Source organism: Cetorhinus maximus, chromosome 16, assembly GCF_964194155.1.
Source record: "Cetorhinus maximus chromosome 16, sCetMax3.hap1.1, whole genome shotgun sequence".
Classification (NCBI taxonomy): domain Eukaryota; kingdom Metazoa; phylum Chordata; class Chondrichthyes; order Lamniformes; family Cetorhinidae; genus Cetorhinus; species Cetorhinus maximus.
The window spans coordinates 61,778,423-61,804,953 of NC_135894.1; the positions used below are offsets into that span (position 1 = coordinate 61,778,423).

General features: G+C 43.8%; 1 protein-coding gene across 3 annotated transcripts in view; it reads left to right on the forward strand.

Annotated features, from left to right (window-relative positions):
• The window catches only part of LOC144691614 (glutamate receptor ionotropic, kainate 1), a 378,270-nt gene that overhangs the window by 267,930 nt on the left and 83,809 nt on the right, over window positions 1–26,531 (forward strand). For all 3 annotated transcript variants that reach the window (XM_078559883.1, XM_078559884.1, XM_078559885.1), the window contains exons 7-10: window positions 4,093–4,236; window positions 6,374–6,481; window positions 15,659–15,772; window positions 16,191–16,394. In XM_078559883.1, the coding sequence (XP_078416009.1) occupies window positions 4,093–4,236; window positions 6,374–6,481; window positions 15,659–15,772; window positions 16,191–16,394 (570 nt within the window). The remainder of the gene's footprint in view (window positions 1–4,092; window positions 4,237–6,373; window positions 6,482–15,658; window positions 15,773–16,190; window positions 16,395–26,531) is intronic.

Genomic DNA, 26,531 nt, shown 5'->3' on the forward strand with positions numbered 1-26,531 from the left:
GTGATATTCTTATCCCATGAGAGAGAATGACCATGATGCCATCAATAGCAACAAAGATTTACATGAAAATAAAAACGGTATACAACTATATATATTTTTAAACACTGCTTTGACTCCCTCTTGAATGGATGTAGAGCAGCTGCAACTCCTTACAATGATTGCTGGATTGGCAATTGCTCCCGCTCTGCTCTAAATGCCATTGTCCTCAGTCTTGAGTGGTTACTTTTGAATTGGACAGTGATGTTTCAGGGCTTGATGATCACCTACAGTGACTCTTTAAAGCCAACAAATGTCTAGTCGCTTCCCATGTGCGGCTGTTCCCATTACTTGTGATGTCTTGCTGTGTGCAAATTAGCTGCCAGGTTTTCTACTTTAAACAGAGACTTCATTTGAAAGGTACTTTTTCTATTCTTTCATGGGATGCAGGTGTCACTGACAAGGCCAATATTTATTGCCCATCCCTAATTGCCCTTGAACTGAGTGCCTTGTGTCATTTCAGAGGGCAATTAAGAGTCAACCATACGAGGTAAGGATGGCAGATTTCCTTCCATGAAGGACATTAGTGAACTAGGTGGGTTTTTAACAACAATCGATGATAGTTTCATTACTGAGACTAGCTTGATATTCCAGATTTATTAACTGAATTTAAATTTCACCAGCTGCCTGCTGGGATTTGAACTTGGGTCTCTGGATTACATTACCACTACGCCATCGTTTCCTCTCAGTTCACTTGGCTGATAAGTGCTTTGGGATATTCCTGCATCATGAAAGGGGCTATTTCTTAAATGTTGCTCGAGCTGAAATTGGGAACAAAATCTGGAAATCTGTAAACCAAATGACCAATGTTAACTGCGGACAGTATCAGTGCTGATTTTAGACATGAAACATCCACAAGACGTACACTGTTCACATTTTATAACTTGTTGCAATTTTAATTTGAAAATACCTGAAATCTTTTGTGACAGTGAAATACCATAATAAGCTTTTGTGTCACGCTTGATGTCAAGACATTTCATTGACATCAACTCTATTCCAAAGTCCACAGGGTCTGTGTGGCATGGTGGGCTAGAATAGTGTCCTTTCACCTTTGTGGCCCATGTTGGAGTGCAGTTCAGACTGGGATCATGCTCTCACCTGTAGAATGAGTTGGGCAATCTTAGTCCAGCAACCCGTGGTTGGAGGTCCACAAAGCAACAATGTCATTCATTGACAATCTTGCTTAGATAGGATATAAAGATGGTGAATGTGGGGAGTGGAAGAATTCCAAGTGGTGCGGTGAGGAATTCTCAAGTCATGCTTGTAGAGAGAGCTTAACTCTGCATCTGGCCCTTCAATACATGAGTTTGGACTTCTTGATGGAAGACCATAAGGTATGGAAAGTGAGGAAATGCCACACTGATGCAATAGGGAGCACTCTTTTACATGTGTTTAAATAATATCATTGGGGCAGAGTAGAGGAAATTTCATTCTGCATCTAACCATCCTCTCCTGATTCACTGGTGCCACATTTTGATAGGGGGGTCCAAAAATGAGGAAGTGCTCTGTTCCTCAGTATTAGCATCCCTCACATTGATGAGCACGAAACTCACAAGCATGTTAAAAAAATGATAACTTGCACATATGAAATTATAAACTATGGTCAGCAACAAGGCTAAATCTTCCAGGTTATCCAGTGCTAGCAGCTAAGGTCAGCAGAATATCTCATTGGCAATGCAGGGGGGTGGTTCTAGATAGTTTGCTACATGTGCGTGATACTTGTGAAAGAGCTGCTGTAACTCACGAACATGTGGAAGATTTACATTTAAGTAAATTTTTTGCATTATTTGTTAATTACAGGATAACTTACAAAAGAAGTTTTTTTTATTCTTCCATGGGATGTGAGCACCACTGGCAAAGCCAGCATTTTTTGCATAGCTCTAATTTCCCTTGAGAAGATGGTGTCTGCTGCCTTCTTGAACCGCTGTAGTCCATCTGGTATACAGGTATGCCCACCGTGCTGTTAGGCAGGGAGTTCCAGGAATTTGACCCAAGGATAGTGAAGGAACGGCGTGTTAGTTCCATGTCAGGATGGTGTGTGGTTTGGAAGGGAACTTACAGGTGGTGCTGTTGCCATGTACCTGCTGTCCTGGTCATTCTAGGTGGTAGAGGTCGTGGATTTGGAAGATGCTGTTAAAGGAGCCTTGGTGAGTTACTGCAGTGCATCTTGTAGATGGTACACACTGCTGTGTGTCGATGGCAGATGGAGTGAATGTTAAAGGTGGTGGATGGGGTGCCAATCAAGCGGGCTGCTTTGTCCTGGATAGTGTCAAGGTTCTTGAGTATTATTGGAGCAGCAATCATCCAGGAAAGCGGAGAGTCTTCTATCACACTCCTGACTTGTGCCTTGTATATGGCGGACAGGCTTTGGGAAGTCAGGAGATGAGTTACTCGTCACAGAATTCTCAGCCTCTGACCTGCTCTTATAGCCACAGTATTTATATGGCTGGTCCATTTCAATTTCTGGTCAATGGTAACCCCCGGGTATTGATAGTGGGGAATTCAGCGATGATAATGCCATTCAATGTCAAGGGGAGATGGTTAGATTCTCTCTTCAGGATCACAGGATCACAGTGCAGAAGAGGCCCTTCGGCCCATCGAGTCTGCACCGACACGTGAGAAACACCTGACCTACCTACCTTCCCATTTAACAGCACTTGGCCCATAGCCTTGAATGTTATGACGTGCCAAGTGCTCATCCAGGTACTTTTTAAAGGATGTGAGGCAACCCACCTCCACCACCCTCCCAGGCAGTGCATTCCAGACCGTCACCACCCTCTGGGTAAAAAAGCTTTTCCTCACATCCCCCCTAAACCTCCTCACCTTGAACTTATGCCCCCTTGTGACTAACCCTTCAACTAAGGGGAACAGCTGCTCCCTATCCACCCTGTCCATGCCCCTCATAATCTTGTACTCCTCAATCAGGTCGCCCCTCAGTCTTCTCTGCTCCAACAAAAACAACCCAAGTCTATCCAACCTCTCTTCATAACTTAAATGTTTCATCCCAGGCAACATCCTGGTGAATCTCCTCTGTACCCCCTCCAATGCAATCACATCCTTCCTATAATGTGGCGACCAGAACTGCACACAGTACTCCAGCTGTGGCCTCACTAAGGATCTATACAACTCCAACATGACCTCCTTACTTTTGTAATCTATGCCTCGATTGATAAAGGCAAGTGTCCCATATGCCTTTTTCATCACCCCACTAACATGCCCCTCTGCCTTCAGAGATCTATGGACACATACGCCAAGGTCCCTTTGCTCCTCAGAACTTCCTAGTGTCATGTCGTTAATTGAATACTTCCTTGTCAAATTACTCCTTCCAAAGTGTATCACCTCTTGTTGGAGATGGTCATTGTCTGGCACTTCTGTGACATAAATGTTAGCTGCCACTTATCGGTCCAAGCCTGAATGTTGTTCAGGTCTTGCTGCATATTGACATTGACTGCTTCATTATCTGAGGGGATGCAAATGACACTCAATATTGTGTAATCATCTGTGATTGTGTAATTCCCACTTCCGACCTTATAATAGCGGGGGTTGAGGGTGGTCATTGATGAAGCAACTAAAGATGGTTAGGCCGAGGATACTACCCTGAGGAACTACTGCAGCGATGTCCTGGGGCTGAGCTGATTGGCTGCCAACAACCATAATCATCATGCTTTGCACAAGATATGAATCCAACCAGAGGAGACTTTTCCTCTGTTTCCCATTGTCCCATCATTCCCCACTGTATATCCTCCAGTCATCATGAACTCATTTGTCCTATTAAAACTGGTATGGTAGCTGTAATATATGATCTATGTAATGCAATTATATAAAATATAAGTGAATTACTTTAAAATGTAGGATAGTGATAAGGATATATTATTTCACATTAAGAGTATATTTCTCATAGAATAAAGGGACATCTAAACAATGCATACAATCAGAGTAGCTAAATGGCAGGAATTGTCTTTAACTATCTCTGTGTTCTGGTTATATCTTCAAGTCTAACATTAGCTCTTTGATTCATACCTGCCACTGAAATGTTGGTTTGATACTTCCTGGCAGACAGATGCAGCCCTGATGTATGATGCAGTGTACGTGGTATCTGTAGCTTTCCGAAAAGCATTTCAAATGACAGTCAGCTCTTTACAGTGTCACAGGCACAAGCCATGGCGCTTTGGATCCAGGTTTATGAACCTCATCAAAGAGGCAAGTAAAATATTTATCTTCAGTGATTTATTTTCTGTGCCCATTTATTTTCCACCTCAGTGCACATGTTTGAGCAGTTATAGGATCAGTAACAGTGGGACATCTCTAGGGTTAATATTGGTGTACAGAGAAATAAATACATAGCCAAGATTATTAACTTACACATTTATTTAAAATAAAGTACTGACGATGCAGCTATTGTGGTTTGGCAACATGCCAAAATACCACAGGTCACACACATCGCTCCCAATTTTCATTTCCATTGACTTTCATTTGTCTCTTAACCAAACCTATTGGGAGATGTTGAAGAACAATAAATACTTTCCAATGTAAATAACTGGAATGAGAGATTTTAGGGAGCAAATAACAAATGAAGTTGACAAAACAAACATATCTTAAGTAAGTTTTGTAAATTGGTAGGTAAATAATATTCCAAATATTACATTAGATTTTCCTCTTCATTGCACTTGGAATCCAGATGAAGAGAAGAGGAGATAAGGGTAGAGAGATTTTGCATTAGGCCTGTAGCATCCTTACGCTGTCCAAGGATTTCTGTGAGTGGGAATTCCCTCTGTGGGAAGGACTACATCAGCACCTGGTGGAGATTTAATTCGGGATCCTCCTGACTTACTTTCCTCTGAGGGAACCCAAAAGCAGGGACATCCCAAAAATGCTGGCTGTGCGACTTACGCCAGTCCTTCCATAGACTGAGGGCCTGCAGAGCCTTATAAGTCAGTTCCCTTTGTTTAGCAGCACCATCTTCAGGGCTCAGGGCCTTCTGTTAGTTCTATCCAGCGGAAGATAGAAGGCCTTGATGCAAGCAGCCAAGAGTGCAGCTGTGGACCTCTCAGGCCAACAGCTATGGTCGTGTATCTGCCCCCAACCTCCTCCCCAACCAACCCAATCCCAACGTAAGGTCAATGGACCAGGAAGTTCTGGGTGATCCACAGAATTTTGCTCTAGTACAGTGAGCTGATTGATACCAGTGGGGTTATTGCCTTAAGCAAATCATTTGATAAAATGGTCCAGCTAATTTGCTGCATTTCAACAATGGGTGAATTAACACAATCCAAGATACCCAGGAATAATCCATAGGAGATTTGCTGAATTTCTGTAAAAAGGCATGCTCAAACACACCCCAGGTGTAGTTCTATAGGCTGAGGGATGCACAGAATATTGAATCTTGCAATTTACCCAAAGAGTATGGCACTATTTTGTGCTGTAATTATTTAGGGATCGCAGCACATTATTGTAAAAAATATTTTATGCAATAAATTGCAGGATTTAATCTGGATTTGCCATCTCATATAGTGTTTTGTCTTCATTTTTCTTAACTGCCTTTATTGGCTGAATTTAAAATTGTTCCTCAAGTGTTAGTAATGTATAAAATCTGAATAAAAAATTCTCATTATGAAAAAGAAAAAGATATTCAGTGTTCCACATTAAAGAGTAGTTCGCTTTTCAGCAATGGCTTAAACTATTTGGCAGCCTGATGATTTGCTACTGGTGCTATGGGTATTTTGTGCTGATCTGTTATGTGACTGGCATTCAAACCTCAAGTATAGGTTAATGTGGAGAACGTGTTCTGTTCAATCCTCTATCTAATTTGTGCTGGTGAAGGGGTTAATGACCATTAACGTAATGAACGTCAGTGCCAATAAAATCTATTTTCAACATATTTATTTATATTCCATTTGAGATGAAAACAGCAACCTTTTTTCCCTCCAAGTCTTTCCTTATGGCAAAATAGGTTAATAAGGGTGAAAAACACATAATGCTAATATACTTGTATATCCCAGAATAAAGAGAACGATAATGACTTCCGTATCGAACATTCCAGGCAATTTTTTATGTTTTTGTGCTCTGAATAAATATTGATGTCTGGAAAATTGAGCCAGGCACAAATTGAATGAGCTGACGGGCCCCAGGTGCCAATTTGCAGTCCTCACTTGAAGGTATGAGCTGTGAGTACTAAGTTTTAAAATGTACCCCTCTGTGCCCATTAAAATGTAAACTGATACTGGTTTGGAGGTCTGTGCACTATATAAATAATGCATATAAATGATTGGCTAATCCTGTTGTTCGATCTGGTGATAAATTAAGTGAGACCGACTACTTTTGTATTATTGCCCCCTAGACTCAGTGGGATGGCCTGACAGGACGCATTACCTTCAATAAAACCGATGGCCTGCGGAAAGATTTCAATTTGGATATTATAAGTCTGAAGGAGGAAGGTCTGGAACAGGTAAGCACGGTGTTTCCCTTACTCACTACTTTCTTGACAAGGATGCATCATATTTTTTTCTTGATAGAAACACTATACACCCAGTCACATTATTGTGATCAATGGCATAAGCTTAGTCATCGTAAAGGAATTCTTACTTCTGTCATTGCTGAACATCTTTGTTATCGAGAGAGAAATTTCATACCGGTGGTCGAAGAACCCAAGGTCCTTTTTTTATTATTCACCATGTGTGTGCGCGTATTAGTTTGATTCGATTGGTAACACTCTCAACTCTAAGTCAGCAGATTGTGGATTGAAGATCCAATTTAGCTCTTGAGCACATTATCAAGAGTGACACTCCGTGGGATACTAAGGGAGTACTGCATTATCAAAGGTGCTGTCTATTGGATCAAATATTAAATTGAGCTCTGTTTGCCTCTCTCAGCGGTTCAGGTGGATGTTAATATCCCATGACACCAGTCAAACAGCAGAGTGTTCCCTCAGAGTCCTGACTGAAATGCATTCCCTATAAATGCCACCAAAAATATTACTTGATCTTTCACCAAAATGCTCTTGTGGAATCTTGTGAAGTGCCCACTAAACTTATGTTTCACATACAATAAAATCACTTCAGCATAATTTAGTATGCGTCAAGTGCTTTGAGAAATACACTAAATAACTGCAAATGTCCCTGCATATGGTCTGCATTTCTTTGTTTAAAAATAGCCTCATTTAGTCATTGTGACATAACTGAAGCATTTTTGTTTATGAAGGATTATTTTTAATAGTACACACAGAGTTAAAGTTCAGGATTGTTAACAGACTCATCAATCCACAGACAATATAATAATCTGGTATGATCAAGGCACTAATAGATTATTGTTGAAAAGTGAGGCATCTCAAAGCTTTTCGTCTTGCACTCATCAGGACACTTCTCAAGAATACCAATATAAGGGGAAAACAACAACTTATACTGTATTTGAAGAGAGTGCTGCTGGCCAACCAATCAGCACTCTCTTCACTTACAGTATAAATTGTTGTTTTTATCTTATATTGGAATAATTGCAAAGTGTCCTGATGAGTGCAAGATGAAAAGTTTTGACATGTCTCTTTTTTCAACAATGCTGAAATGACTATTCACTAATAGATTGTTCCTGGAACAATACAAGTTATTTTTTATTTGTTTATGGGATATGGGTGTCACTAGCTAGGCCAGCATTTATTGCCCATCCCTAATTGCCCTTGAGGAGGTGGTGGTGAGCTGCTTTCTTAAACCACTGCAGTCCATGTGGTGTAGGTACACCCCCAGTGCTGTTAGGGAGGGAGTTCCAGGATTTTGAACCAGCAACAGTGAAGGAATGGCGATATATTTCTTATTGAGGATGATGAGTGGTTTGGAGGAGAACTCCCATTTTGTGGTTTTCCCATGTGTCTGTTGCCCTTGTCCTTCTGGATGGTAGTGGTTGTGGATTTGGAAGTTTCTGTCGAAGGAGCCTTGGTGAGTTCCTGCAGTGCATCTTGTAGATCAGGGATGGGGAACCTTTTTCTTATCAAGGGCCACTCACATATAGACAAAATCAATCCCTGGACACACACACTCATAAAATCCAACTTAATTTATTTTTTTAAAGAGAGAATACAGAAACATTCAACTCACCCACTGCTTTAATGTGATGGCTGAGTTTGCTTTTCCTTAGAGTCATAGTCATAGAGTCATAGAGGTCTACAGCACAGAAAAAGGCCTTTCGGCCCATCAAGTCTGCGCTGGTCAAACAAGCACCTAATTATTTTCCAGCATTCAGCTCATAGCCTTATATGCCATGGCATTGTGAGTGCACATCCAAATACTTCTTAAATATTATAAGGGTTTCTGCCTCTACCACCCTTTCAGGCTGTGAGTTCCAGATTCCCACCATCCACTGGGTGAAAAATTCTTCCTCACATCCCATCTAAATCTCCTGCCCCTTACCTTAAATCTGTGCTCCCTCGTTATTGATCCCTCCACCAAGGGCAAAAGTTCCTTCCTATCTATGCCCCTCATAATTTTATACACCTCAATCATGTCCCCCCTCAATCTCCTCTGCTCCAGGGAAAATAACCCCAGTCTATCCAATCTCTCCTCATAGCTAAAGCTGTCCAGCCCAGGCAACATCCTGATAAATCTCCTCTGCACTCTCTCTATAATGCGGATCCCAGAACTGCACACAATACTCTAGCTGTGACCGAACCAGCATTTTATACAGTTTGAGCATAACCTCCCTGCTCTTATATTCTATGCCTCGGCTAATAAAGGCAAGTATCCCATATGCCTTCTTAACCACCTTATCTACCTGGCCCGCTACCTTAAGACATGCACACCAAGGTCCCTCTGACCATCAATACTTCCCACGGTCCTACCATTCATCATGTATTCCCATGCCTTGTTTGGCCTGCCCAAGTGCATCACCTCACATTTATCCGGATTAAATTCCATTTGCCACTGAGCAGCCCATCTGACCAGCCCATCTATATCCTCCTGTAATCTAAGGCTCTCCTCCTCACTATTTACCGCCCCACCAATTTCCTTAATGGGTAGCACAACTTCTATGTCTCAATCACAGCACTCCTGAAATTCAGCTCAACTTTTTACTTGCTTTTCTTTCCCATTCCCTCTCTCTGTCTCTCTCTCCCTCTCTCTCTCTCCCCCCCTCTCCTTTCCCACTCTGTCTCACCCCCAAACCAGCACAGGGCAGTGACTCAAAAACCCAAGGCTCTGGCCAACACCCAGTCCGAGCTGCACCTGGGCCTGGAGCCTGGGCCTTTTCCTCAGTCTACAGAGGCCGAGCCCTTGCCCGGGGATGCCAATGGAGCTGGGAACAGGAGGGGGGTGGGGGGGGGGGGAAGGAGGGGGTGGCGGGTGGGGTGAGCCGCTGATGGACGCGGGTGTCCTGCTCCCTTTCTCCCCTGCCCCGGGTTACTCACTATAAATTTTATAGTGTGGAGCTTCTAATTTCTGCACTGTCCCAACAAGTTGTTCTATCTTGAAAAGGATTGTATTTCCGTTGTCACATCCATCTGAGAAATGAAGTTCCCTGAGTTGAGATCTAACATTTAGTACACTGACTATCCTATTGAAAAGCAGATAACATAAAAGGAAGTTATTAGAAGTGGATATAAAATGCTAAAGTAATTGCTTGCCCACTTTCTGTTCCATGGTATAGAAGTAATTTTCCCTGTCCTCCTTTATTCTCTACTCCCCTTAACAGTACACATCATCCTGACCAGCCTGGTCATGGTTGGCCTGGAGATCTGTTCTCAGGCCATTCCTATTAAAGCTCTTGAGTTGTCCACCCACCGTGGCTGTCCGGGTTACTCACACTTCACCACCCGATCGGCAGCCAGCAGCTTCCCATCCCTGCCCTACACTCCTGCCCCTGGATCTCAGGCCTCACTCTCTCCCCACAGCCTGGGCCTCTGGTGACTGCAGCCAAGGCTCAGGCATCAGAACATGTGGTGGCTGGCCCAGAGTGCAGCACATGGCATGTGGGGAGGTGGGGAGTGGGGGGTGGGGGCAGAGCTGGATTTTGAAATCTCCCCGTGGGCTGGAAGAAAACGTGCTATGGGCTGGATCCAGCCCCCCGGGCCCAGGGTTCCCCACCCCTGTTGTAGATGGTACACACTGCTGCCACTGTGTATCGGTGGTGGATGGAGTGAATGTTTGTGGATGGGTTCCCAATCAAGCGGGCTGCTTTGTCCTGGATGGTGTCAAGCTTCTTGAGTGTTGTTGGGGCTGCATTCATCCAGGCAAGTGGGGAGTATTCCATCACACTCCCGACTTGTGCCTTGTAGATGGTGGACAGGCTTTGGGGAGTCAGGAGGTGAGTTACTCGTCACACGATTCCTAGCCTCTGACCTGCTCTTGTAGCCACAGTATTTATAAGGCTAGCCCAGTTTAGTTTCAGGTCAATTGTAACCCCCAGGATGTTGATAGTGGAGGATTCAGCAATGGTAATGCCATTGAATGTCAAAGGGAGATGGTTAGATTCTCTCTTGTTGGAGATAGTCATTGCCTGGCACTTGTGTGGTGTGAATGTTACCTGCCTCTTATCAGCCCAAGCCTGGATATTGTCCCAATCTTGCTGCATTTGAACAGGAACTGCTTCAGTATCTGAGGAGTTGTGAATGGTGCTGAACATTGTGCAATCATCAGCGAACATCCCCACTCCTAACTCTATGACGGAAGGCAGGTCTTTGCAGTATCCAGTGCCTTCAGCCATTTCTTGATATCACGTGGAGTGAATCGAATTGGCTGAAAACTGGCATGTGTGGTGCTGGGGACCTCCGGAGGAGGCCAAGGTGGGTCATCCACTCTGCGCTTCTGGTTGAAGATTGTTGCAAATGCTTCAGCCTTATCCTTTGCACTGATGTCCCGGGTTCTCCCATCATTAAGGATGGGGATATTTGTGGAGCCTCCTCCTCCTCCAGTGAGTTGTTCAATTGTCCACCGCCATTCACGACTGGATGTGGCAGGACTGCAGAACTTGGATCTGATCTGTTGATTGTGGAATTGCTTAGCTGTGTATTATTTGCTGTTTATGCATACAAGTAGTGCAGTGTTGTAGCTTCGCCAGGCTGACACCTCATTTTTAGGTATGCCTGGTGCTGCTTCTGGCGTGACTTCCTGCACTCTTCATTGAACCAGAGTTGATCCCGTGTCTTGGTGGTGACGCTAGAGTGGGGGATATGCTGGGCCATGAGATTACAGATTGTGTTCAAGTACAATTCTGCTGCTGTTGATGGCCCACAACACCTCATAGATGCCCAGTCTTATGTTGCTAGGTCTGTTTGAAATCTATCCACAACACAATGGAGGGTATCCTCAATGTGAAGATGGAACTTCATCTCCACAAGGACTGTGTGGTGGCCACTCCTACCGATGCAATCATGGACAGATGCATCTGTGATAGACAGGTTGGTGAGGATGAGGTTTCTTCCCTCTTGTTGGTTCCCTCACCAGCTGCCACAGACCCAGTCTAGCAGCTATGTCCATTAGGACTCGGCCAGCAGTGGTGCTACCAAGCCACTCTTAGTGATGGACATTGAAGTCCCCTACCCAGAGTACGTTCTACACCCTTGCCATCCTCAGTGCTTCTCAACATGGAGGAGTACTGATTCATCAGCTGAGGGTGGGGTGAGGGGGCAGAGCGGGGGTGGGTGGTGATGGAATGTGGTAATCAGCAGGAGGTTTCCTTGTCCATGTTTGACATGATGAGACTTCATGGGATCCTGAGTCAATGTTGAGGAACCCTTTTAGGATTTGTAATTGTTTGCTACAACTGAATGGCTTACTAGGTGAGTCACACGTAGGCCAGAACTTCCCTGATGGGCATTAGTGAGCCAGATGGGTTTTTACAACAATCGACAATGGTTTCATGGTCATCATCAGACTTTTAATTCCAGATTTTTATTGAATTCATATTTCACCATCTGACATGGCAGGATTCGAACCCTGGTCCCCAGAGCATTACCATAGGTTTCTGAATTACTAGTGACAACACCACTAAACTAGACTATACAAATAACTGTGAAATACAAAGCCTCTATTTATATTCTGTCCATAGGAGTGTCCCTAATAGCTGTAATAAAAAGAGAAAATTCTGAAAGCAAACAGTAGGTCTGGCAGCATCAATGTAGAGAGCAAGGGAGAGTTAACATTTGATGTTGTATGATCTTTTATCAGATATTCTGGGAAGTTCTTGCTGTCCCTTATAGCTGGCTGGTGAAGGATAAATTTCTTATACTCACACATGTTGAGCTTCAAAACATGCTAAACATTTCCCTGACCAGCAAACATCAAAGTAATTGCCTTTTGAGGATATGGTGGATTGTCCTGTAGCAAGGAACTTCTGTTTGTGGGTTTATGTTTATCAAACAGCATAATCAGTCTGAGCCTATCAGGAGTACATGGCTAATTAGAGACACCATGGTAACAAATAACTGCATAAAAAAGTAACTGTATTTTATGAGGTTGTTTTTGCAGGTCGGTGCATGACATTTCAAATGCAGCAATATTTGTAGTTACTGTAAATATTATCCATGGTCCAAAGCTCTGCAGCTCCCTCACTTTTTTAATAAACCTGCCTCTGACAAACATTCTGGTCACCCGTCCATCCCTGTCCCTGTAAGTCGGAGGCTGAGCCTGAACATTCGCAATCCTTGACATCTTATTTGACCCTGAGTGGAACTTCTGACCCCATATGGTCTCCATTACCAAGGCCATCTCTGTAACATTGCTCGTCTCTGCCCCTGCTTTACACACAACTGCTGCTGAAACCATCGTCCTTGAGTTTGTTACCTCTGGACTTCATTATCCCAGTGCTCCCTTGGCAATCTCCTATCTTCCACCCTGCATAAACTTTTCCTATCCAAAGCTCTGCTGCCTGTATCCAAACTTGCATCAAGTCCCATTCATCTCTAACCCCTGTGTTCATTGACCTGCAATGTCTCCTGATCCAACAAAGCCTCGGCTTTAAAATTCTCATTCTTGTTTCCAAATTCTTTCATTTCTGTAACCCACCACCACCCCCCCGCAGGCCCCACCAATTATACAACCCTCCAGAATATCTGCACTCCTCCAATTCTGGACTCTCACACATACTCGATTTTCATTGCTCCAATATTCAGCTGCCTGGGCCCTAAGCTCTTCCCTCTCTCAAACTCACCGCCTCTCTCTCTTCCTTTAAGACCACGTCCTAATATCTCCTTTCATGGCTCAATGTCAAACTTTGTTTGATAATCTCCCTACGAAGCATCTTGAGGCACTTTGCTACATTAAAGATGGTATTACAATGCAAGTTGTTGTTCTCATTCTTTCGATTGACATTGATTTTTGATTTTGCCTCTGACAAGCACTTTGGGATCGTTTTCTATGTTAAAGGTGCCATATAAATACAAGTTATTATACTGTAAATATAGTGTTGTGCTAAGCACTGTCCTATTGTCTGTTTACTGTTCAATTGTCCTGAACATTATTGTCTAATGGAGCTATCTAATGAAGCATTTATTTATTTGCCTACCAAAACCAAGGCAATCAATTGGTAGTACATAAAAACCCAGTAAGTCTAAGTGTAGTGACAAGAGCTCTGAGTTGGACTCTGATCCCATTACATTGAGTGGGCAGGGTGAAGGCAAACTCAGGTTTGCAGGGGTTAAGGTGTGTGCTTACAGGAGAGGCTAGTGGTAACGAACACAAGGACAATTTCACGTGTACAAAATGTAATAGGCATCAATACCAATGGCTGGAAATTTGCAAAGATTTTGACAGTGAACTGTCAGCGTTCACCTTCATAAACCCTCTGAATCTGACCACAACTACACGATTTAACAAACACAGATAACTGGAAAATCGTGAAGTTGCAGTCTGCCATTCACTGCTCTGCCACAGGCTGGGCTGTGAAACACCCAAATGCCAGCTATCACTGAAATCTGGTGATTGGATCTGAACCTCCCCTTTCCGCTCTAATATCTTAAGCCTTGTTCAATGTGGTGTAACTGAGTTTTTAACATCAATCTGAGTAAGAACTACCACTGAACAACCAATCTGGCCTTGGAAAAATTGTTTGATTTGTATGGAATTTTGTTAAATAGCTCCATAATGATTAATTACTAGATTTTTATACTAGGGGACATTTGATTGTTTGTTTGATTTTACAGCTTCTGTCATAAGCTTATGGGTACATCCCAAATCTTAGTTCGCTCTCCGTAAAATCTTTATAAAGGACTGGGATTATTCATGGCTTTCATGTCCTGGTTGGCTGGCTGTGAAAGTTCTTTAATGTGATTGGCTGATTGGCCAGCTTGATGACATCATTGCAGCTCAACAAGTGGAAACCCAATTCAACAATGCTACATTTAATTGCAAGTTGAGAGAGTTAAAGTTCTCACCACAGAGTTCACTAGATCTCTCAGCTGACTTTCTTTGAGCTCAAGCATCCTTCACCGCTGACTGCAAAATTTGGGCCAATGGCTTTGTTTTAGAGCCATCTTTATTGACCAATCCCTGTAATTTACAGAACACACTGAAAAAAATGGAATATTGGCTTTAGATTAGTCATAATAAATTGCGCACTATTATTTATTATCATTTCTTTGATTCCTCTTTCTTTTTGTTCTAATAAAATAGTAAGATAATTTTATTTTAACAAGCTCCTTTATTTCTTACAAGCCTTCTGGTGGCACTCGTTATCACTACAGTAAAGTATGGCAGAAGGTTTGTACTAAGAGAAATGACATGTATTTTGTTTGTGTAGTTTGTATGGTTTCTTGTGTTTAGTTTAGTTCCAGTGTAAAATATTTTTTGCATTAAATGAAGCATTTTATTTCCAAATCCAAAATAGCTTCTAGTACAATGTGCGATATGCATTCATGGCTCAGGAGATGCACCGATTCCCAGGTTATCACTAAATGATGGAATATGTCACTACACTTTAAAAAGAATTCCCTGTGGAAATATATTTTTTAAGCCTATTTTTATTAAAGTTTTTTCTGGCTGCCTACTTTATCTCCATTCAACTCACTTGAAAAGACCCAAGTGTTTTACCACTTCTTCGCTATCACTATGAAATTTTAGAAACAAGAGCTGCAATCAGTGCTCCATGCCCATGTTAGAATACATATATACAGATTTCTTCCTTCCTGCACAATGGCGATACTGTATAAGTGCAGCTTCCCTTTAGAATAATTCTGAAAAATCAACTGGCACTGATGTGGTTGTTGCAGTGTAAGGGCAGCAGAATGAAAGAAGCATATTTAGCTAGTCAAAACTGCCCTACTGGTTTATCAATCAATGGTTGACTTTGCAATATATGAGAGAATGCCATCTTTTAATTCATTCTTTTAGTTTATTTATTGACCAGTATGTTTCATTGATTTCTGACTAAGGGATCTCAAGCGATTTAATCAGCTATACAAAATCAAAACAACACATGTAATTGTTGTGGTCTGTGTTGTTCAGCAATACTGAGACTCCAAGTTACAGCATTTATTTCATGCAAACTTGTATTGAAGCCAAAACATATTAAAATTGTCGGGAACCACTTTGTGAAAAGTAGGTTTGGGCTTTGATTGGCCCATTATATTCCCACATACGTTGAAGTAAAAATATTCTGGGAAATATTATACTTAGTCTTACTTGAAGATTATTTGATCTCTTGGTTGTAGATTGGATTCTGGAATTCAAACTCAGGACTTAACATGACAGACAGCCTAAGGGACAAGTCTTCCAATATCACTGACTCTTTGGCCAATAGGACTCTTTTAGTCACCACTATTTTGGTAAGCTTGTTGATTTTGGTTTTTGCAAAATTTGCATTATTGTATTGAAGCTATGATAGCACATACATACAAACAAAACAATTTTAGGACGATTTATTGTTGACAAGTACTCCTTATAATTAGGTAAAATCTACGATAGTTTTTAGGAGGGAAAAAACAGTCCAGTAACAATGATAATTTTCTGATTGTCTGTAATGGAGTTATGGGTGAAAAAAATAGAAGGCTAACTGTGACCAAGACAACACTGATTATCAATCAATAGCTATTACCAGAGTCTATTGATTTAGAGAAACAAGTGCAGACCTGTTGTTTCTTCTATCAGTAGGATTACAACCTTTCAAGCTAGTTGCAAGAGGTAATATATTTGAATTGCCTGATAATGTCCTGAAAGAATTAATTTATTTGTTCTGTTCTGTAGGAAGATCCCTACGTGATGCATAAGAAATCTGACAAGCCTCTCTATGGCAATGACCGTTTTGAAGGTTATTGCCTTGATTTGCTGAAAGAGTTATCAAATATTCTGGGCTTCACCTATGAAGTTAGACTCGTAGCGGATGGAAAGTATGGGGCCCAGAATGAGAAAAGCGAATGGAATGGAATGGTTGGAGAGCTCATTGACCATGTAAGTGATAAAAACATAAGAACATATGAAATAGGAGCAAGAATAGACCAAACGGCCCCTCAAGCCTCCTCCAGCATTCAACGTGATCGTGGCAGATCTTCTGCCTCAACTCCACTTTGTCACCTGATCCCCATATTCCTTGACTCCCTGAGAGACCAAAAATCTGCTTATCTCAGTCTTAAGCATACTCAGCATTGGAGCATCAATAAGCATCTTGGGTAGAGAATTCCAAAGACTCACAAATGTCTGAGTGAAGAAATTTCTCCTCATCTCAGTCCTAAACGATGGACACCTTATCCTGAGACTGCACCACGGTGTTCTAGATTTCCCAGCTGGGGAAAACAACCTCTCAGTGTCTTTCCTGTCAAGCACCTTCAGAATTATGCATGTTTCAATTAGATCACCCTCTCATTCTTCTAAACTCTAGAGAGTATAGCACCAATTTACACTGCCTTTCATCATAGGACAAACCTTTCACTCCATGTACCAATCTAGTGAACATTTGCTGCATCACCTTAAAGTAAGTATTACCCTTCCTTAAACATAGAAACCAAAAACCTCACACAGTACTCCAGGTATAGTCTTTCCAAAGCCCTATATAATTGTAGCAAAACATTGTTATCCTTGTACTCTAATTCCCTGTGGAAAGAAACAACATGCCATTTGCCTTCCTAATTGTTTGCTGTACTTGTATGCTAACTTCTTTGTTCTTTGTACAGGTACACCCAAATCTCCCTGATCATCAACATTGAGAAGCCTCGCACCTTTTTTAAAAATCCAGCTTTTCTAATTTTACTACCAAAGTGAATACTCACACTTGCCACATTATTCTTCATCCACCACCTTGTTGCCCACTCACTTACCCTGTCTATATCTCCTTGTAGCCTCTTTGTGTCCTTCTCACAGTTTACATTCTTATCTAGATTTGTATTGTCTGCAGACTTGGATATATTACTCTTAGTCCCTTCATCTAAGTTATTAATGTAGATTGTAAATAGTTGAGGCCCCAGCGCTTACCCTTGAAACACTCAATGAGTTACAGTCTGCCAACTTGAAAATGCCTTTTTTCCCTATTCTCTGCTTCCTGTCTGTTAACCAATCATCCATCTGTAGGTTACCCCCAACTCTATGAGCCCTTATTTTGTGTAATATCCTTTTGTGTGGCACCGTATTAAATGCCTTTTAGAAATACAAGTAAAATACATCTACTGGCTTTCCTTGATCCACTCCATTAGTTACATCCTCCAAAAACTCTAATAAATCTGTCAAACACAATTTCCCTTTCATAAAACCACGTTGACTTTGTCTGATCATACTATGATTTTCTAAATGCATTATTTAGATTTTCTTAATAATATATTCCAGCATTATCCTGTTGACTGATGTTAGGCTGATTGGCCTGTAATTCCATTTTCTCTCTCCCTCCTTTATTGAATAGCAGTGTTACATTTTCTAACTTCCAATCTGCTGGTGCTGTTCTAGAATTTGGAGAATATTGGAAAATTATAACCAGTGCATTCAATCTCTCTTCTGCTACCTCTTTTATAAGCCTAGGATGTAGGTCTTCAGGTCCTGGGGATTTGTCAACTTTTAGCCCCTGAAATTTCTCCAACATTATTTTTCTGCTGATATTTATTACCTTGAGAGGTCACTCTTATTATTTCTGATATGTAATTTCTATTTCTGGTATGTAATTTTTGTCTTCTACAGTGATGCCAGACACAAAATATTTATTCAATGTCTCTGCCATTTCCTTATTCCCCATGATAATTTCTCCTGCCTCGGCCTCTAAGGAAACCAACACTTACTATAGCTACATTCATTTTGTAAAAGCTCTTACAATCCATTTTTAAAATATATTACCATCAACTATTCTCTCACATTTTATTTTTTTACCTTTTTATCAACCTTTTGGTCACCCTTTGCTGACTTCTAAAATGTTTCCAATCCTCAGGCTTTGCTACAATTCTTTGCAACATTATAACCCACTTCTTTTAATCTAATACTATCCTTAACTTCTCTCGCAAGCCACAGATAGATCTTGCTTGCTGAGTTTTTGTTTTTCAATGGAACGTATTTTTGTTGAACTTTGAATTGTTTCTTTAAGTGTTTCCCACTGTTAATTTACCATCATTTCTCCAATTAACCTTAGCCAGCTCTGCCCTCATACCTACGTAATTGGCTTTGTTCAAGTTTAAAGTTTGTGTTTCGAACTAGAGTATGTCGCTTACAAACTTAATATGGAGTCCAATTGTTTTATGATAATTTTTCCCTGGGGGATATTTTACTATGAGGTTAGTAATTAAACCTGCCTAATTTAGATCACTAAATCTAAAATAGCTCTAACCCTAGTTGGTTCCACAACATATTGTCCCAGAAAACTGCTGCAAAAGCATTCTACAAATTCATCTTCCAGACTACCTTTGCCAATTTGATTGGTCCTGTCTGAATAAAGATTAAAGTCCCCATGATTATTATATTGCCTTTGTTACAAGCTCCAATCATTTCTTGCTTAATGTCCTGTCCAATGGTATAACTGTTATTAGGTTGGGGAGGCGGTGGTTGCTGCAATCTACTCCCACCAGTTTTTTTGATTCTTGTTATTCCTAATTGCCACCCATACTGATTCCACTCCCTTACGTCTGAGACAACATCCATTCTCATTACTGTCCTTACTTCATCCTTTATTAGGATTTCTCCTCATCCATTCTGTCTGTCTTTTTGACATTTTTTCCAAATGTTGCTAATTCCCAATATTTGTCAACTTGTTTCTATAATGGTGATTAGATCTAAACCATTCTTTTTGTGCCGTTAGTTCACCTATCTTACTGCACTGCAAATGCATTGCGCAATTAGATAAAGAGATTTAATTTTTTTTACTACTATTCTTTGTATGGGTATTATTCACTCAGGCATTATTACTGCTAAACTCACTCTCCTTCTGGTGCCACTCATCTTGCCCTTACCCAATTCACTGCACTGCTCTATTGCCTCGACTTTAATCTTTAGGTTTCTGTATCACCCTTTACCTGACCCCTCCCCCTTTACATTTAAAGCCCTATCTCCAATCCTAATTATACCATTCTCCAGGACATTGATCCCCATCCCATTCAAGTGGAGCCCATCCAAAGGAACAGGCTCCCTCTTTCCCCAGCACTGATGACAGTGGTCTATGAATCAAAGCCCCTTCATCCAATACCACTCTTTTTGTGACACGTGTTTAACTCTCTAATCTGTTTGACTTTATGCCAACAGCTCATGGCTCAGGTAACAATCCAGAGATTACTGTCTTTGAGGTTCTCCAACTTAATTTGGAGCCTAAGGGCGGAATCATCCCAGATTTTCACAAAGTGCGGTAGTGGGCAGGAAAAAGTCGTTTGACCCGCTTGCCGCAAAGGCGGGTTTTTGCGTCGTATTGTCCCTTCCCCAGCACATTCCGCCTCATTGATAATGCATTTATGGGAAACACACAGGGTCACTGGAGGGCGGGCTTGGATTTGCCTGCCCCACCGTGACCTCAGCGCTTCCTCACTCCGGCCACCATGTTTAAAGCGCATCAGAGCACAGCCTACTTCATGTCTACAGACGAGGATTGCTCCAGGTGACAGATGGCCCCGAAAGCAAAGAGGATGGCAGCCCCCAAATTTAGTGATGGCTCTCTCAGGCACCTGCTGGACACAGTGGAAGGCCACCTAGATGTCCTGTACCACTGCTCTGGGCACAGGAGGCCCACCAGAGTCACCAAGCTGGCCTTGGAGGTAGTGGCAGCGGCAGTCAGTGCCACTGAAGCACAGAGGAAGACAGCCATCCAGTGCAGGATAAGGATGAATGGTCTCATCCATTTCGCCAGGGTAATTCACTCTCCTCATCACTCTCAACTCACAAACCATCACACATCCACAGGGATCTCACACCTCAAGGGACAACACCACTAACTCTCACACATACCTTCACATCTCCTTTAGGCTCATATCCTCTGGAGCTCGCATCCTTATCCCATCCATGGTTCTACTCACCATACAAACATTCCATGCACTGCCATGCATCCTGCTCACATTCTCTCCACCTGCTTTCATGCAGGAGAAGCTGGTTCACAACAGCAGGGAAAGGTCCCAGACCGGGGGTGGATTGGCCCACGTTAGGCCCCCCACTCACTTTGAGGAGCGCGCCATTACGCTGAGTGGTGAGAACATGGACCATGCCTGTGGTGACGGTGAGGTTGGCAGTGAACACCCACGTGGGGATCCTGCAGCACATCATCCCTCTCTCAACACAACTGTGAGTGTGCTCTCTCCTGCTTTTGACTCAGCTGCCATGCACTAATTATCTCTGCTTTGGTTCACAGGGAGCTCTGCAAAGCGACCAACACCCTCAGTCAGCCAGTCCCAGCTCCATCCATGCCCTCACCTCCACAAGAGGACACCTCCATTGAAGAGCTGGAAATAAGCAACCTGGAAATCCTGTCACAGTGCTTACCCATACCATCCACCAGCACAGAGACGCACTCCCCGGTGGGACCTAGATCTAGAGCAGGCTTGGGATCACAATTTGGTGGTCATCGCACCAAGACGTGTCCGCAGCAGGAGGAGGCAAGTTCAGCCGAGCTTCCCAGCACTTGGAGGACTGCTGGAGATTAGGCATCTGCGAGGTCCGAGTCAGATGACAAGCCTCTGGAGTCAGCCTTCCAACTCATCCTGGAGAGTCATTAGAAGGTGGGGAAACATCATGCAGAGCTGTTGAAGCCCTCAACAGAGTGGCATGCGAGTCAGAGGAGTCATCTGTCCGCTCTCTGATGAAGTGGTGCCCACATGTGTGCACATGGACGTCTCCATGGGGAGGATGGCAGACGTCATGGAGGCGGTGGTCCAGCAGAATGTGGAGATGTGCTCAGACCTGCACTCCATCACAGTAGCCATGAGTGAGTTCCTGCAGTGGCAACGTGAGAGGGAAATGGAGCATCCTGATGACTCCCAGGTGCTCCTTCCCCTCAAGGAGTCAGGCCGGGGCCCTCGGGCACCTGAAGGGAGGAGGAGCGGCAGCTGGACACCCCTGGATCAACCATTGAGGAATCTCAGAGGCTGTCCATTCCCTTCAGTCCCGTTTGCCTGTGACCCCGTCAACCTCGTTCTCTGTCATCGCAGAGGGAGCAGCTGGCCCACAGGAGGACAGCCAAAGCAAACCAGGGCCCCCAAGGCCTCGGCCCTCCAGAGGACGCACACCAAAGTCATCAGAGGCAACAGGACCAACCATTGCACGGCTGTCTCTACCCCTGCTGCGGAGTCAGGGCAGCACCTAGAAGTTCTAAAAACGTTAAGAAATTCTGATCACAAGTAGTTGCACGGGTGAACACATTTTATCACTTTATAATCTGAAAATATATTCACTTTCACTGAATAACGTGTGATGTTGTTCCCTACTATCCTGAGAATCCCACCCCCATCCACATTGACTTCCCCGACCTCCTCCTTCCCACCCCAAAGTCCGTCTCTGCCTCCAAGTCCCCACCAACCACTCTCGCCATCCCTGCTACCGCTACTACTGCACCCTCACCCTCCAACCCTACTGGCTCCTTCTGCCCCCTCTCACACTCACCATTCCCTCCTACCATACGCAGCCTCAGTTCGCTCCCCAGGAAGCAGTCATTGACTCCACCTTTACTCCCTCCTTCACCCTTACTTTCTCCTACCCTAGACGCCTTCCTCCCTTAGAGTCCTTCCCCCCCCCCCCCCCTCCAAACTCCTTCACCCCTCCGAACTCACTCTTCCCCCCAGACACCTTCCACCCCCTGGACTTCTTCTCCATCTGAATTCCGTCCTCCCCCTGGACTCCTTCCCCTGTCAAACATCCTCCCACCTCCGGACTCCTTCCCCCCCTCTGAACCCCCTCCCTTATGCCTTCCTTCCCCATTACACGTACCTTCCCACTTGCCGCATTCTCCCCCATTACACTCTCCACCCCTTCTCTCCCTTCCCAACCTCACCACCCCCCACCCCCACCCCACTCCCCCGACACCTTCGTCCCTCCCTCCCAACCTCACTCCCCTGGTACATCTTCCTCTCCCAATCATAGCTGGACCTTCCTCTCGCTTCCCTGGCCCCCCACTGATCATCCGTAGCAGCCCATGGCCTAGACCATTATGTCTGAAACAGAGCCAAGACAGATTCAGAGACCTCCCACCTTCTGTGAGCTGGTTCACTGTGGAGCCATGTCCATGAGAATCCACTCAGCGTGCAATGCACATGTTTCCTCAGGGTCTGGTGGCTGTAGGGCTCCAGCATCTTCTGCTCCTTGGATGTCTGCGATTAAGCAAGGCCCTAATGGTAATTCCCGACTTCTGCACATCAAATTTGTCCAGACGTGTCCTGGGCCGACGTGTTTTCCCACCAGCGAGATGGTAAATCTGGCGTGGGAGGGACGATTCTGGCTGGGCCTTACTTTGCATCCTTTTACCGGGATGCAAATCAGGTTCACGCCTGCCGGCAGCAGGAATCGCGTTTCTCCATGGCAGGCACCATCGGATGATCCCACTGTGCTTTCACGCCAGCGGGAAACCAATTTTTGGCCTTCTCGTCATATTGTCCCCCTCACCCGCCATGACACCTGATGCCAACAGGGGCCAGAAAATTACAGTCTAACTCTCAGACTCTATCAGCAGAGCATATAATCCTCGTTCTACCTATGTCGTTGGTTCCTAAATAAATGACGAAAACTGGATCCTCATGCTCCCACTTCAAAGGCAGAATTTTACGTCCGACAGGCATGCGCCCAACCCGATCAAGCGTAAAATAGCGCGTGATGACATCGGGCGAGCGTCCCAACATCACGGTGCACTCACCTGATATTTCAGTCGGTGGGCACGCGCGAGAGTCGGCAGGGTGCCCGCCGACAATTAAGAGGCCTATTAAGGCCATTAAAGTATTAAATAAGAGCAATTTTTCTCTACCCATCCAACCTTACGGTTGTTGGGCGGGTGAATTGGCCAGGCGGAATTTGTATTTTTGAGGAAACCTCAGCCAAGGGCAGGATGAGGTTTCCCACATTAATTTAAAAAAATGTTTTGACATCATTTTTATTGCGTAAATGTTCATGTGAGTGAATTCCACGCGGGGACATTTTTTTCAGAATTTCCAAATATTTATTTTTGATTTTAAAATTCCTCAACTCCTTGAGGCAGCTCTCTGCATTCAGGGAGCTTTCATTGTGTGCTCCCCTGCACCTACTTCAGCTCTCGCCCTCCTCCCACCCCCACGCTGGCTGGACGTTAATTGGCCAGTCAGTGTGAAATCGCGGTCTGGGGCCAATCAAGGCCAGTGGACCATTTCCTGGCCGCTACTGGGCCTGCCCATTGTGCCCGCCCAACGACCCGAAAATCCTGCCTCAAGTATCTCCTGGGCAGGCAACTTGCGAAACTCACGCTGTCAGCTGCACAAAATGGTATTTTTCCTCCTAACTATACTGTCCCCTAACATCACCATGTTCTTTTAACTCCCCCAACTTGAATGACTTCCTGCAACATGATGCTATGATCATTTCTCACCCATCTTGCAGTCCTTGTTCTCAGCCACACAGGTATCAAATGCTTCGTGCCTGTTGACCAAAGTCAAGGGCTCAGGCTCCTCCATCATTACATCCTGGATCACCACATCTGAGTGACCCACGATCACACCCTCTTGTCCCTGACAGGTGACCAACTCTCAAGTTCTCTTTAACCTAAGAGGTGTGAATGCCTCCAGGAACAAAGTCCAAGTAACTCACTGTGTCTCTCTCCCTGATGTCCCATAATCTCTGCAGCTCGGAATCCAAATCAGTAACTCTAAGCATGCACTTATTGCCGATGTGGTTGTCTGGGATCACAATGCTTTCCACAAACTCCCACACGTCGCAATTATGGAACACCACCTACCCTACCATATCTGTCTAATCTTATTTATTTGTTTGATTAGTTAACTAGTGATTAAGTTAGTAAAGTAAAGCAATATGTGAGAGAATTGGTAGTGTTGGGTTCATGGGTTTTCTGGACGGAGGTGAAGGTTACAATTCTCGGCATTCCTGGGAGTTCCAATGCAAGTGCAGAGGGCCCCGAAGGTGCAAGGACAACCTACTTGGAGAGGGCATAAAAACAATGGTCATAGGATCAGGGTTTTAAGGCACAAAAAGTGGCCGATGTGACAAGGCCAGTCAGGAGAAGTCAGAGGGGAGGGCCGGCTCCATGCAGCTGAAATGTTTCTGTTAACTCTGTGCTGCTGAGGGGACTGGGGCTCAGGGATGCCCGGGGAGCTGTTGGTAGTTCTATGCTGCTAAGATTTGGGGCTCAGGGAAGCCCAGAGGCAGTTGTTGGCAGCATGTTGGCTGCGAACCTGAGACCATGTCTATGTTTACATGCCTGGCCAACACAGGTGGGACACAGTCTCAGTCGGCTCAGCTAAAAAAGAAGATTAAGAAGACTGGATCTGGGAGCAGATTTGAGAGAGATCTGGAATAGTGTGTCTTTTGGGTAGGATTGTACCCATGAAACACAGGTGGAGTAGAAATGCTGTCACCTGGGGATCGGACTAGATCTTTGATAGAGAGGAGTTGAAATCCCCCAGGAGAAAGACTGTGCTTTAAAGGATTTTGTGACTTACTTTTGTGACTGATGTCTGTGTGGGTTGCTGAGAAATTCAGAGGAACTGTCTTGGTCGTGTCTGCCATTTCATGTGCATTGTGTGGTGTGTTTGACCACATTTGTCTGTTAATTCATGTTTATTTCATGTAAATTCTGTATATTAGAGTGTAGGATAGATAGTATTGTCTGTTTGCTGTGTTGACTCTTGTATAGTAAAATTTCTTCTGTTTATTTGAAACTGGAATTTTGTGGCTTTATTCTCTTAGTAAGGCCAGAATTTTCCCGTCGGTGATTTGGGGGCGGGGCCCGCTCGCTGACGGGAAAATGACGCGGGATGACGTCGGGAGGAACCCCCGAAGTCATCCCGGTCCCTTTAAATTTTCAGGAAGTCAGGCGGACAGCAAAATCAGCTGTCTACCCGCCGACCTGTCAATGACCAATTCAGGCCATTGACAGGGTAATTAAAGTAATTAAAGGCCCTGCACGTCCAACCTTAAGGCTGGCGGGCAGGCCAGGAGCCCCAGCGGGCTTCGGATAATATATGAAACCTCATCCACTGGCGGGATGAGGTTTCATGTTTCTTTTTAAAAACTTTAATAAATGTAATGTGATATTTATTAACATGTCCCATCTCGTGTGACATTGTCACATGAGGGGCACATGATAATAATATTTTTATTTCTCTATTTTTTAACTTTTGTGCACTGTCACTAATCTCCCAGAGACAGCACTTTGTCTCAGGGAGCAGTGCGCTCTTTGGCGCACATGCGCGAAAGAGTGTACTTTGACCCCCCCCCACCCCTCCACACAGAAAGTGCATAGCGCTTCTTGTCAGGCAGCCCACTGGGTGGGCCTTAATTGGCCCGCCCACTCAAAATGGCGGCGGGCCCCGTTTCGGTGGTGGGGGTCAGCTGTCCGCCCGCTGCTGAGCCGGTGGGGCCCGCACGCCCACCAAGGGCAAAATTCTGCCCTAAGTAACTGTGACTTCAGATTTTATCTACTTTAAACAAAAAGTTGCTGGTCCCTAACCGGTTTGCAACAAATAGGAATTTACAGTCTTCTAGCTTGGAGACAAAAGTAAAAAACACTCTGTAGATAAATCAAAAAGAATAAACAGCAGCTTCTCCTTGCCCACCTGCATTGAATTCACACTTGTATCAAATTCATGACTTTGGCACTCGGTTTACAAAGCATTCAACTCTGTGATCACTCTGTGCAGTAGATAACGCTGTCTATTTATATAAAGAGCTTATGACTCAGAACCAAGTTATAACTGCTAAGTCAGCTTCCTGCTACAGTAAATAACAATTACTCGGGCAACCATATTCAGATGATTGACAGTTAACTGCAATTGTCACCGCCACTGACAGGCAGTTTCTGTTAACCAGGTACCATAACTAGCTTGCAGTTACTTTTGCAGTTTTAAAGTTCTAAATCAAATTCCAGATGTTAATCTATTTATAGCTTGTGAAATACTTACCAGAGAGATCCCACTTATATTAAATTCCAGACATTAGTACTTTGTTTATGAA